The sequence below is a fragment of the Pieris rapae genome, chromosome 19 (genome assembly GCF_905147795.1).
Source record: "Pieris rapae chromosome 19, ilPieRapa1.1, whole genome shotgun sequence".
Classification (NCBI taxonomy): Eukaryota; Metazoa; Arthropoda; class Insecta; order Lepidoptera; family Pieridae; genus Pieris; species Pieris rapae.
In genome coordinates this window covers 5,302,827-5,317,747 of record NC_059527.1, presented here as the reverse complement: position 1 = coordinate 5,317,747, position 14,921 = coordinate 5,302,827, and the positions used below count along the sequence as shown (strand labels likewise).

Below are 14,921 nucleotides of genomic sequence, written 5' to 3'. Positions count from 1 at the left end.
AGCCAATGATCGTCAACAAATCATGTATATAACAGTTATAATATATACATATGCACTTAAAATTATACATAAGTTTAGCAAAGCTTATATAATGTTGCAATGCCTAAGGCGTTGGTAATTTTAAAGCAATTGCTCTGTAATTAGACTAGATGAAGCTGCCTCTAAACCTAAGTACACATTTTCACAACACGACGTTGAAGCAGCGATTTAACGATTGATATAATATATGGGAGTTTCCGACGAAACATATTTTAAAATAAATCAAGTTTCAATATGAACTAGATGCTGTCAAACCATTTCTACTAGGTTTTTAAGTTTCAGATAATAGCCTGAGAATATTATGCGGTAGTATGTAGTAACGTATGTCTTCTTTGATGTTAATTTCTAATAGGTAAAATCGTTTTGCAATGGTTTAAATTTAGAATATTAATATTATCCCCAAATAAGCGGTCTCCAATATCTATCACGGGATGTAGCTTTAGTAATAAATTATAAAAGCAGCTGGTTCGGTTTCAACTCATAAACGTAATGACAAAGCCTTATTAATGATTTAAAAATGAACACAAACAATTTATCTTTGCTTTATTCAAGTGTATTCGTTTAATATTCGGATTATGCATATTTGACAGTGAGCCGTCTAGTGGCTGCGCGGAGCTTTTCTCGGTTATTCGTCTTTTGTCTTATTTTATTATGCCATTATTCGGCGGCTATAAAGGCCAGCGAGACGGTTTGTCTGCGTGTACCCAGTTTTCTCACCCTTGTTTATCTGAATGGGGTTGTCAGTCCACCCCGCGCCAGTGCTTCCGTCGACCGCCTCGCGATGGCACGCTCGCTGCTCGTAGCGGACTTTTCACGCGTCAACGTGATTCGTGAACTTTCATAATAATAATTCAATTTATATATAAAATGACTCTTTTTTTAAATGTATACGGTGTTTTATGGATAGCGTTAACAGCTTGCAGTACGACCGGTAAGTGAACTTGTGTATTTGGGTCGTCAGAGTTTCTTTTGGATATGTAAATTATATTATTTCTTATTCATATTGTCAGCGATAATAGAACGGGCAATAACTTTAATAAATATTAAATCGTCTTGAATCCATTTAACGTAGCCTACAAATTCCGTAATAATCCATTACAATCTGTTATAATAATTGAATCGCAGTTAAACAAAACAATTGTATTTTGATAAACAATTATCTTACTAAGGAATTTTAGGAACATAATATCTTTATTTACTTGTTAAATTAACAGTGATTTACTGGAAGTAACGATATTGGAATAAATGTAAATTAATGGAATAATTCGCCATAAGGTATATTGTTCGCTTACGTTGATGCCAAGTTAAATACGATAAACATGTGATGACTTATGATTCTCGTGAAACGTCCTATTATTATGAAGTTTATTTAATTAGGGAAAACTTTTGAATGATAAGAATAAATTTAAATCATAACAGAGATGACGCACTTAACCGCGCCGAGATTCTTCAAAAGCTAAATTTATTCAGAGGCTTTGAGATAAGGAGCTCTCGTATTTCTTTAACATAATTCACTTAACAAGGGGAAGAATCGCAAACAAAACGGACAGGGGTCGCTTGGGTGACTCATCTACGGATATCCGCTGGCATCTCCAAGACAGTTATGGATGTAAGACGTTGTAAATAAAAACACTTGAAATTTTTTTGAGGGAAATACCGTAAAGCTGTACTTGCCCCGGATTATTTATTTGACCTTTTTTTAATTGCTTGGACAAAAGATCTTTTTATCGTCATAATTATTATTATTTTGTTACTCTAAGCCTGGCCCACTAGTATAGATATAAGATCATAAGGTGGTAAATACAAAACGATGGGTGTAAAAATTTGAATGTGGAATAAATTGTATGTTGTGTTCAAGGGTATCGTGAATAATTATATTAAGACTTTTTATTGATTAATTAATAAGAGGTTTAGTACTCGACACCTTAATAGTTTCAAGCGGTTTTGTGTAGGTTCTACGCATAGCACTGCTACATTGCTTGCTACGATTTGGTCTGGTCCGAGTTAAGAATTTAAAATTTTTGTCTCGTTTAAATTTAACCACCATCGTTTCATTCGTTTTTTCCACGGAAAAACATTATTTACATTTAATTATTTTTTACTTAAGAAGGTGAATAATGTTTCAGGGATTTTTTATTACATTTACTTATTATCTGTCTAATCGAGCGTTCAACGTATTTAAAAATTTATATACGTATATTTTATAAATAGTAAGGTTTGTATGTAAATATGTCTGTAACGCAGTGGCTCAAAAAATACTGGACCGATTTGAATGCTACAATATCTGCTTATTATAGACTATTTTAATTGCAAGAAAAAAAGTAATGATCCTAATAAAAACTACAATTATGTTACCCAAGGCGTAAAAATGGCTATAAAATAAATTTCATCGCATGCGCTGTCATAACTATTGATGATTGACCAAAATAATATTCTACAATCTTAAAGAACATATCACTTTCTTCAATTTCTTAAAAAAAAAAAAGTCCACCCGTGCGAAGCTGGGACGAGTTGTTATTTTATAAATAAAACTATGTTAATTAATTAACAGTTAATTAACTGAACAAGTGCTGCAAAATTGCGATGCCAAATCGTATTAAATCGGAGTAGCGTATCCTTTATCTGTCACAAAATATAACACAATAACTTGCTTAAATAAAATACCTCTGAACGCACACTTATACTAAATAAAATTGTAATCTTCTGGTTTATACACGTTTCTTGAAACGGATTAAGCGTTACTCAGAACTAAATGTAAACAAATCTCAATATTTACCACTACCAAACTCATAAATTATTATGTAAATTGTCGCAAGAACGTGTTGTGGCCCAATACTTCGATATTCAGTTTTATAGGATGTTATTCGTCGTAAGCAGCTCAAAGAGCCTTGTAAATATTCCACAACGAAAAGCGATAAGACATTTATAAAATATTGCTAGTTTTCGGAGCCGCATTTGCGTTTTATACATTCATACTAAGTATGTGCTTCGTAGGCAATTCACTTGTAATCAAAGGGCAGTTTATCAATTTCAGTACAGTTATATAATCTTTCAAATATAACCTATATTGTTCCAAATTTAAAAATATGCATCCCTTCGTTGCTGGAATGCTTTGCGCATATAAGAAATTAATTAAATTAGAAGGCTAATCATTGGCTAGCTCTGAGATGTATATATTTACATATCGTATGCTTAATAAGTCGATGGGCTAATCATTTAAAAACTGATTTGAGAATCATAGGGCAGTAAAGGTCTTTTTACAAGTAACTGCTTACTTTTAATGAACAAGTATCTATACGTAGTAGTTAAGGTAACTAAGATATAACTTTCATGTAACCCTGACTGTATCATCGTCTATTTAAATGCTGTAGTAATTTGGATACTTCAGTAAAATAAACAGCATGATAACTCATTTCTTCATTTTACTTAATGTAAAGCAAATTTGTTTGACCCGCTCCTTTATTTAATTAATATCTTTGATAATGCTTAATTATTCCTAACCAACTTCAAAGGCGAAGAATTCTTATTTGGAATATCGGAATCAAATATTTGATTTAATACTTTAATTATATATCTATCTATTAAATTTAATATTCCATTACGATCTACTATGAAACTCACTTTATTCAATTAATAAAACTTGACTCATAATTAATAATATCTATAAAACTAACTTCTACATATGTTAGTTTTATAGATATTTTTTTTTCTCATACAAATGTTTGAGATAAATACAGTTGATTAATATTGTCGATGTTTATTAGATATACGCACAAATTACTAGGTTGTATTACATTATTACTTTTAATGCTTGCTACTTTTTTGTTTTCATTAAAACGTGTTTGTTGAAAATATGTCATAATCATTAAAATTTTGTATTTTACTCTATTCATATTATAAATGAAACTTTCATAAATATGTATGTGCCTTATTTATTTTATACATCCTTTTCCAACTAATATAACTCATATTACCTAATTAATGATTGGAGTTGGCAGCGGAACAACTTTGGTCAACTAAGGAACAACCAGCCCTTTTGTGGGGCGAGTTGTTCCTTGACTTGCAATAGAAAAAATATCCTGTACTAAAATATATTATATTCATTTTAATCAATTTGACTATACAATTTGAAACTAGGATAAATTCTGCATAGATTTATACAGGTATCATAGATTATAAATCTTTATATTACACTCGTATTGCCTCCTACTCAAAAATCGGAACTTCGAACCCCGGCCCTAAAAACTACGAATATTATAATACTATCAATCACATACAAAAAAACTTTATATAAATGTACATATAATCATCATGTAATAAATTGCTCTTTACCAATATTTTTGCTATGTTAATAAATACAAATTATTATGATAACAAATATAACTGTTATGTCAAACATATTTTTTTAAATATTTAGATGAAATAATGTCATGGAAATTAAACGATTCATTGAGAAATCAATTTGAATTGCTTATTATTTCCATTACCATAAGCTTGAACTCAATAAAACCTGCCAAGCTTCGTGTGGCGTATACCCCACTTACATTCATATATAAAACATCTTTAAATGCTAATCACCGCTTAATTAATGGGTAAGGAAAGCTACTCAAAAGTATTAATTTCAATTAATAAGTTTTGTAACAGAATTTATAACCTTAATTGTAACCTTTCTTTTTCCTTGTGTTGTACAAAAAATGGTCGGCACTGACGAGGTATGGAATGCAGTGGTATCGTTCTGTGATCTTGTAATGCTACAGAAAGGGAGAGGGAGGAGCGCTTTAGGTCGAATCCTAAGGATAGAAGACGGGGAGTAAATAGAAGAAGATATGTCCATCTACTACCTCCTATGTAGTGTATACTGCAACGAAGGTTTTTGAGCCTTACATGCCGTTGAAGTCCCGGTAGAATGCGACATCGACCCCTGAGCCTCTGTAATTATACTTATAAATAAAATATAAATATAATTCTCAATTTAGAAATAAGAACAGAATCAATCATTTAATATGAATGAAAATACAACGAGAACACATACTAGCGTGTGTTAGAATGTTGCTATGATTTATAGATTATGTTAATAAAAAAAGTGTAATACATAATGTTATAAATAAAAAATTACATATGACTAAAGAATATAATGAATGCAATATCGTAAATGTCAAGTCGTAATTATAGTCAATCAAAGCTAGGTTAAATTAAGTGCCTATATAGGAAAGTTCAAGTTAATGTTCGCATGAGTATATACAATTTATATGTCTGCAAAAGTCTGTGGTGGAAATATTTATTTTCTGCCTTGATTAACCTTGAGACTGTGCAACCTTGATATAAAAATCAGAAGGAACAAGTAAATATTCGTTTTATTAATTAATTCGTTTAACTAAGGTTTGTTACGTTGGCATAAAATTCGAAATAAAGAGGTAAATAAATACCTCAAAGAACAATGATCCTTTTACGAACAAAAGCCTGTCGAAACCTGTCGCGACATGAATCACATACTATGAGATTAAGAGTAATACGTTGGTGGAAACTTTATATAAAGGTTTTGGGTTGACAAAATTCGTTAATTTTATACTTTATATTTATCGTTATAATAATGTTGTTCGTATATAATGTAAAATAACCTTACACAATATTTTACATTGACTCTTATGGACAATTCAATGGGATGGTACTTCTCCTATTTAATTAATCTCCCAATTAATTTTGCCCTGTACTGGCATTAATTTATATTTAATCACAATAATTAACTATTTTTTCATGTGATAAAAGTACGATGTAATGGTGCTTACAAGCATTTTGGAAAAAATAACTCTTGGCGGTTTAAAACAGTGACGTGTTTTGCCAGTTCTCTTCCGTTCTACGTCGTGAGAACTGGTAGTAAATGGTAATTTAGACCAATTGTGGTGAAGTCCATAACTTTACATTAAGCTATTTACATCATCATCAAACTGCTTTTATATATTTTATTATTTTAATATAATTGAAAATACCATTACTTTAAAAAATATATGACATAATTATTATGACTCGGTGAATTTAGAAGTTGATAGATGAATTGTATTTGTTGAAAACCACAAATTCTTAGAAACATTAATTATTATTGCAAGCAGATCATGTCTTCTGGTATATTCTAAACTTTCACATCCTTTTTCATACATAGAGGCTCGCGGAACCCAATGTTGTTTCTGGGAGTCGGAAGGATAAGTTTCTGTGCGAGCGTAAAGATCTGGCAGTAATATTTAATGATACACTTTTTACTATAGAACCCATTTACTTCTACTTTACCCCTAATCAGGTAGGAGGCTGCCTATGGACACTAACACTGCCAAAAGGCATGTAATTGCGTTAACGGTCTTTAAAGAATTGGTTAATTTCTTGAAGGATTCGTCGAATTGGTTAGGAAATACTTATTACTGATGTAATATGGATAGCAGGTTCCACATAGTAGTGCGCGATTATACCTGTTTTGAAAGTGCTGAGATAATTTTGGGATCAATATTACAGATTCCAATAATCACATCGATGATCGAGATGATCTGTTTTACAAAAGTCAGGCATATTTTGGGGAATAGTGCAAGTTTCGTCTAAAAATGGTTATGATATGTTTATTCACGCATTAGGTATAGTTATACTTGTTTTCGCTCGTTAGGGAAAATTAAGACAGTAAAATTTTACAACGCACGCACACAATCAAAGCCGATACCCGCACAACGTCAGAAAAAAAACGAACTAAAGTTAGCTATAGTCATTTTTTTAGTTAGTTAGTTTTAGTGATATTTTATTGAACTTTTTTTAACTAAATAATACGTGATAGTAAAACTTTCAATGTATTAAATATTTATTTGACATAAATGTAACTTTATTTCAATTTTTTTTATAGAACAGGGGGCAAACGGGCAGGACGCTCACCTGATGTTAAGTGATACCGCCGGCCATGGACACTTTCAATGCCAGAGGGCTCGCGAGTGCGTTGCCGGCCTTTTAAGAATTAGGACGCTCTTTTGTTGAAGGACCCTAAGTCGAATTGGTTCAGAAATACTTCAGTGGGCAGCTGGTTCCACAAAGTGTTTGTTTGTGTCGTTTTTCTACAAACAATTTATTTATTTATTTATTTATTAATCCTTTATTGCCTTATACAAAAACACACATAACAAAAAAATAAAAAATAAAAAAAAACAGTAACAAAAGATATAAGGCAAAGGGCGGCCTTATCGCTTACAAGCGATTTCTTCCAGGCAACCCTAATGAGAAACACAACGTTAAAGAAAAACCATCAGAGGGTAGAGTACAAAAAAAAATCAATTAACAAAAGCAACAAAAAAACAAAAAAACTAAAAACTTAAACTTAGAACATGCGTTACTATAACTAATTGAATATAATAAAACAAAATCAAAGAAAAATTTATACATTTTTTGAAAAGATTTTAAGTCGCTAAAGAAGCATAACTTCTAACGCATGTACATAAGTATAAACACATTATTTTTACAGCTATTTCAACTACTATATTTATACTCTATTACAATAAACTTTCATCGTAAACAATATTTATGTTCTTAACAATTTTAATTTGATTCGACTTGAACAAAACTCTTTTATAAGTAATATTAGATAAACGTCAAACGATGATAAATTACCTATAAATTAGCCCATTAGATAATAAGAAAACACCTTAATGACATCAGCTTTATATATCCAATTCACTTATGGATGTTTACTAAGGGGCTTTCAGTCGACAGTAAGTAAACTTACAGGTGCTATTCAAGTCATTATATTATATATATATATATATATATATATATATATATATTATTTTATTATATAATATATGTATGGATATGAAATCTCCACGGAAATTAGATTAATTTATTTCTGATCTTAGAATAACTTTTACCAATGTATTATGAGTTCCAATTGGCAACATTTCATATTTATATTTTCTGTATAAATCTTTAAAGTTAAGTATTAAGTAAATATACTTTTAGTTGTATAACACTTATTTACCTAATTATAATGTGATTGCTATAGATATTAACAATTCTTGTACCAAAATAATACTTATTGGTTTTGAAGCATTGCTTTTAACGAATTTCAACAAATAGAAAACATCTTTCATATGTTGACAGGTAAAAATAATATTCAACGCAACCCAAAATAGCCAACGCTATCAAAGCCATTCTAAAACCGGAACAGAATCCATTTTTTCCACTTCCCTATGAAACACTAAATCTCTCAACGTAGGTGTAAAAAGCGCTCGTTAGTGTGAACACGGTTGAACATACTTGTGTGTGTCAATTATTCATCTGTTCGTCGATAATGGAACAATCCTGTCGGGCTCACGAAGAGACCTGTCAACGCTACCAATAATGGTATACTTAATGCAAAAAGCGATCCTATTTAATGCGCCAAAGACAAAACCAATTAATGCTTTCTCGACATTACGTAAACAATCGATAATGTAACAATATGTCATTGAAAACTGGCTTTCTTGCTAAAATAAAAATTAGTTTGCAAAATCAAAACGTAAATTATAACAGAAAAAGATTAAATTTATTATATACCACAGAAATATTCTTGCAGATGTTACATATCCAATGCACTCCCTTGCCCCGCATAACCAATACCTGTACCCCTATGACGCAATAGCATTGTAAAAGGAAGCGGACAACAGATACATACTAATAGCTTTGATCGGATACCTCACATTGGACCGGTCAATTGTCAATTAGGAATATGTTTAAAATATAGAGCTTGGATCGGATAACTAAACGGAACCGTCAAATTCTCAAATAGTATAAGTCCATAATATAGGTTATTTGTCGTGTAACTAATATTATCGTAGATTAAATAAACATATTGAGTAATGTCTCAATTATTACACTAGTAATTAAAGTAATTTAAATAATTATGTGTTTTTTTGGGATTCATCAGTGGCCCTCAATTCATAATTCATGCATCCGCAAACCAAAGACAAGAAATCATGTTTATCATGACCAAATTCCATAATTAATTGAATATGGATAAATTATTAATAGACGGAAAATGATTCGCGAAACTAAATTAAGCCGCGTCAAATGTGGGAAACAGATATAAAAACTTCACTATCTTATCTTGAGCACTGTCATATTAAATTTCATACTGAAAAAATTGGTTGACAAATCTTGAAATTGATTTATTGACGTTCTATAATACGGACCGTAGAATAATGTAGAATAATTTCACGCTAACGCAGTAATAGACTGTATTATTTTATAAAAAGTTTTATAAAAATTGTGGTTTGCCGAACCCTTTTTAGGTTTCAGCGTAACAGGAAATATTATGTTCGAGGCTTCTCCTGATTGCTTACATTTAAATATTTTATTAGCTAAGGATTTTTATGGCTTCGTTTAGTAGAAATGTACAAAAATGCTTATTTTTAAGGTTGGTTAAAATAGCACCCGAAAATTTCTAATATTTTTATCGTATTTATGTTCCTATTTTTTCCGTTCCTGTAGTGGAATAAATAACTATAAATAATATTTTTTTACCTCTTTAGTTTTACTTGTATAGGTGCAAACCTGAAGAAGGCAGTTATAAGGTTATATAATTTCAAATTTGTATTGTCGTGTAATTACAGACACCAAAGTTAAACGCCTTACTGTAATAAAAAAAAGTAATATTTCTAATAAAAGTTTCTTCACCTATTAATTAACTGTCGCTGTTTTGATATAACCGAACCGTGTGTTGAAAGGAATGTCAATGTAAATCTAAGACTAGCATTATCCATTGCTGATGATGGTAATGCACTCAGCACCCTAGGGAAACAGAAGAAACTTCATACAAAAATGGAACATGGAACGTCATAGGCACTGGTGTTATACATAAGTTTAATTTATAATTTTAAAACCAATATTTAACCTAATTGAGAAATACATATGTTTCATAGACAATTCTAGTATTATTGAATAATCTGAAATGGTATTTGAAGTCTTATAGCCTATAATAGGAAACAATGGCACATAAATATTGCAGATTCAAAACTCATTACTACTTGGTAGCTGACATCTCATTCATCAATCATCATCCGTCATGAGTAAAAGCAATGAACCCGCCCCCGCAGAGCTCGATTTCAACCCGTGCTAATTTAAAAAATAATAATGAAAATCGTAAATTAAAATTATGAACGCATCATCAATCTTGTAAGTGGCCAGGTTAAGCTTGAATTTTAAATATCGAACGCAAAAATTAAAGAGAATTCAAACAAAACATGTGTTGCGAAAGATTAAGACTCCAACGGCATATTTAAATTAAAATTAAAAAATAATTTATTCATGTAGGTAACATAAACTTATGAACGTGAAAAAGGATCGCAATGCAAAAAAAGGAAATGTAAAATAAGGAAGAAGAGAACTTAATGTTTCTAACTTGTTTTTTTCTCTATCTTTTATCTCTACGTCCTTATCTTGCTTATTTGAAATACTTGTATTAAAAAGTAATCATCCTACCCATATTATCTATTCTTGATGAAAAAATGCAAACTCCGCAATACGTATAAATCAATAAAATAAATTTCGTGAAAATAAATTCATTAATTTGGCTAGTTGTAGTGAATATTGAGTTTAATTTATATAAATACTAAATACTTAATATAAAACTACAATATAAACCATAAACATATTCGATTTTATGTTAAGTACGCCTCATAAAAAGTGAGTATAACTTAGTTTCCACATATATCGTCATAAAGCATTTACAAGCTATAGTCGTTTCTAGCGGCAATTAAAACTTAAACTTTTAACGGCGTACTAAAGTTTCGTACTAGGGTTATTATTGTCCATAACTTTGCACGATATTGTTATATGTTAATAATAATTATTAGTTTAATAGGCTGGTCTTATATTGTTTTTATCCAGCAGCTTGAAGCAGCCTTCGAAGGTCATGCCTTCAAATCACGGCTGCACCAATTCACTTTCCTTTCTCTTTTTCAATAAACTCACTCGTACTGTTAGGGCAAACAACATAAGGAAAAGTAAAAGGCAGGTGCAACTAAAGATGTAAAGATTAATATCAAGATTGTGTCAATGTCTATAAATGTCCAGCCGATAAACTGCCGATTTATTTATCTATATATATAAAAATCAATTGCTGTTCGTTAGTCTCGCTAAAACTCGAGAACGGCTGAACGGATTTATCTTATCTTGGTCTTGAATTATTCGTGGAGGTCTAGGGAAGGTTTAAAAGGTGAGAAAAATTCGAATAATTGCCGGGAAAATCCTCAAAACAGCATTTTTCTATTTCCCATACAAACGTTTTCTAAATAAAATGGAGAGTCAATTTGTAATTTATTACCGCTGCATAAAGTTCAAATTCGCGTGCGCGTTGGAGGACCTAATATCGCGTTCTGAAACTCAACAAAAGTGAAAGTGAATCGCGAACGCGACAAAATTGCATAGTCTCAAAATACATAGTACATAAATAAACACAATTTTAGCTAACTTCAGTTGTTACTCTGTCCGATTATTTTTTTACTTTAGCTAACTTAAGTTGTTACTCTGTCCGATTATTTTTTTAATAAGACTATATAGAAATCGAAAGATACATCAATAATAATAAAGACAAATTAAATTATGGTTTCCTTCAAATCAGTCGACACCGTAATGAACCAGGATGACGTAATCAACTATCCCACTGAGTTTTTAAATTCACTGGAATTGCCTGGATTACCACCTCACAATTTGCAGTTAAAAGTAGGATCAGTTGTCATCATGCTGCGTAACATTAATCAACCTCGACTATGCAATGGAACAAGACTGGCTGTGAAAAGACTGATGAATAACGTCATTGAGGCGACAATCATAAAAGGAAAATACAAAGGAGAGGATGTCTTGATCCCGCGGATACCGATGATTCCAACGGACTCACCATTCGATTTTAAACGCTTACAATTTCCAGTACGTCTGGCCTTTGCGATGACCATAAATAAATCGCAAGGACAGTCTTTAGAAGTTTGTGGAATCAACTTGGAGTTTCCCTGTTTCGCGCATGGACAATTATACGTCGCGTGTTCGCGCGTCGGAAAACCGTCTTCTTTGTTTATTTACGCACCACAAAACAAAACAAAAAATATAGTTTATGAGAAAGCTTTAAATTAATTAACAGACTGTATTTTCACAGTGTGTGTCTGTGAATATCAAATTTAACCTTATAAATAGCCAGTTTTTCAGGAAAACTCTGATTTCTAAGTAAGCAACATGATGTATCGAAAATAATAATAAAACTTCATGCTTTATTCAATAAATGCTTTTTCATTAATAATTATTTTGTTTGTTTTAAAATTATTTTATACAAAAGATTAGGTCTTTTATTTATCGATGAGGCAGTACGAAGTCTGCCGGGTCAGCTAGTGTTTAATACATATCGAATTTCAACTTCTAAGAATTTTGCATTTTCATGCATTTATCAAATTCAAATTCAAATTCAAAATTTATTTATTCATGTAGGTAACAATGTACACTTATGAACGTCAAAAAAAGAAATATTAAATGAATTTAATTTTACATTTACTGCCAGTTCTCAAATAAAGGGCGTAGAACGGAAGAGAAGAACTGGCAATAAACTCTCCGCCACTCTTTTTAATCGCCAAGTTTTTTTACACAATGCTTGTAAGGAGCTGCAACTACTACACCATGTTCCATATGACATATTGAGTAATAAAGAATAAAAAAATAAATTAAAAACAATGATTTGTCCTCTATCAGCAGGAGGCATGGTGAAATAGGAGCACGCACTTACATACTCGTGAGAACAACACGCAAATATGTAGTATAAACAACTAATATCACCGCATACACGAATTCAAGTACGACCAGTCACCACAAGTAGCACCCGTTCACGAGTATGACGCATGGCCAGCCATCGGCCCCCTCGCCATATTTTAGGGAGAGAGACAACCCAACGCATGGACGCCGGTGCAGACTATAAGGGCATCATGGGCAAACTGTATCATAAAGGGGCAATTAAAATATCAAGTCAAAAACTAAAGACGACAATTGATTTGAATAATTTTATCATATGCCCCGAGGCGTGCCAAGAAAGCGTAAAGTTAAAACTATTGCCATAAAAAAGAAAAAATACTTAGGGAGTAGTTCACGTTCTTGATTTGCGATGAGAGAATTGACAAACAGTTAGTTTGCTTTCTGATCCTATAGTGTTAGAAATAGAAAGGCGTGTATAATTTTTTAACTCTTTTCTCTTTTCTATTTCACTGTTAAGGTAGTGTTATTTCTTTTGAATAAATTTGCGTGTTTTTAAATAAATAAATATATATATTTGGCGATTTTTTTGATGTAGTAACTAGAGTCCAGGACCTTTACGTGTTTATGATTCTGAATGATAAAAAAATCTGCAACAAATTGTATATAGCGTAACTAGATAATTACATCCATTTAGTATTATAAATAATGATATTCATTATTACACTACTATTGTTACTAACAACAACTAATGTAATGTTCATAGTTCAGTCATATTATTATTCTTTCAGGTCGAGAGATTCCGGGACAAAATGTCGTATCTGTCGCACCTATTGAAGTGCCCGATGGTATGTATGTCATCTTAATATATATATTTCTTGTGTGCGTGTGTATGTGACTGAACTCCTCCTAAACGACTGGACCGATTTAGACGAAATTTTTTGTGTGTGTTCAAGGGGATCTGGGAATGGTTTAGATTCACAATTTTGTCCGCTGGACAATGTTTTTTTAATTAATTTTCAATTTATTAGTTGTTGTTGATTTTGGAATGTTTTACATTGGATCCGACAGACGGCACTACCATCGCAGTGTCAAATTTTAAATAATATTCGAATTTTAATTTTAGTTTGTCCCGAAATTTAAAAAAAGTTTTGTTATCATTGTGTTATATCGTGTGTGACCATGTGCTGGATCGTTAGATATTGTCATAACATTTGAATAATAATTTTCATCAAAATGGCTTATTAAAAATTGAAATTTTGAAATTAAAGACGTGTAGACAGGACAACGTCTGTCGGATCCGCTAGTATAATTTTTCATAGTTAAGGTAATTAAAAATTATATATTCTGTTTAAGAATCAGTTATTTCTCCAGATATAAATATGTAAGTAAGAGTATACAAAAATACAAATACTAATTTTACCCACTGGTTAAAGGTTAAAGGTTGATGGACTCAGTTTCCGCACTTAGACTCTCTAAAGGACCATTGTGCGTAATTGTACCCACATTTATACACAAATTAATTCCATATTCTACTAATTATTAAGTCAAATGTCGTAAAAGTTAAAAACCCACTCATGACATTCCAACGATACATTTGTTATATTTTTAAAAATATCATCGTTTTTATGATTGCACAGTGTAAATACTGGCCGTACACAATAGTTTACCGGATTTTTCATTGTAACAGCAGGGCGGTGCTATGTATATACTGATATATAAGCAAAGCATTTATCTTGCATTTGTCAAAGACTTTAACAATTTATATAAAATAAATATAGTAATAATAAATAGTCTGAAAACTCAATGACTAAACAGTTTTGTGTTTACCAACAAAACAGTAAGTTAAATGAATATATTGTTTACTGCTCCTTTATATTTATACTCTCAAACACACACAATACTCAACACACATACTTGCGAGTCTTCTGGCCATGTGAGTGTCCACGTTTTTTATGTTATATATGTATTACTTCATGTTAAGGAGAGATTCGAAGCCCCACTCAGAAACAAAAGAGGACAATTAAACACTTTTATCAATGCGAAAATTACAGAAGAACTTACGAATTAGCGTTAACCGATTCAGGCAACTTCTGTAACCCGGCAACCAGGCAACCACAAAACAGAGTGGTTTTCAAATTTTATTAAGTTTCTTT

The 14,921-nt window shown here is 31.2% G+C and overlaps 1 protein-coding gene across 2 annotated transcripts in view; it reads left to right on the top strand.

The window, feature by feature from the left end:
• The first annotated feature begins 798 nt into the window (after nt 1-798).
• Nucleotides 799-14,921, top strand: part of LOC110995281 (lachesin) — a 29,233-nt gene continuing 15,110 nt past the window's right edge. For both annotated transcript variants that reach the window (XM_022262365.2, XM_045632432.1), the window contains exons 1-2: nt 799-970; nt 13,557-13,613. In XM_022262365.2, the coding sequence (XP_022118057.2) occupies nt 907-970; nt 13,557-13,613 (121 nt within the window). In that variant the 5' untranslated portion in view covers nt 799-906. The remainder of the gene's footprint in view (nt 971-13,556; nt 13,614-14,921) is intronic.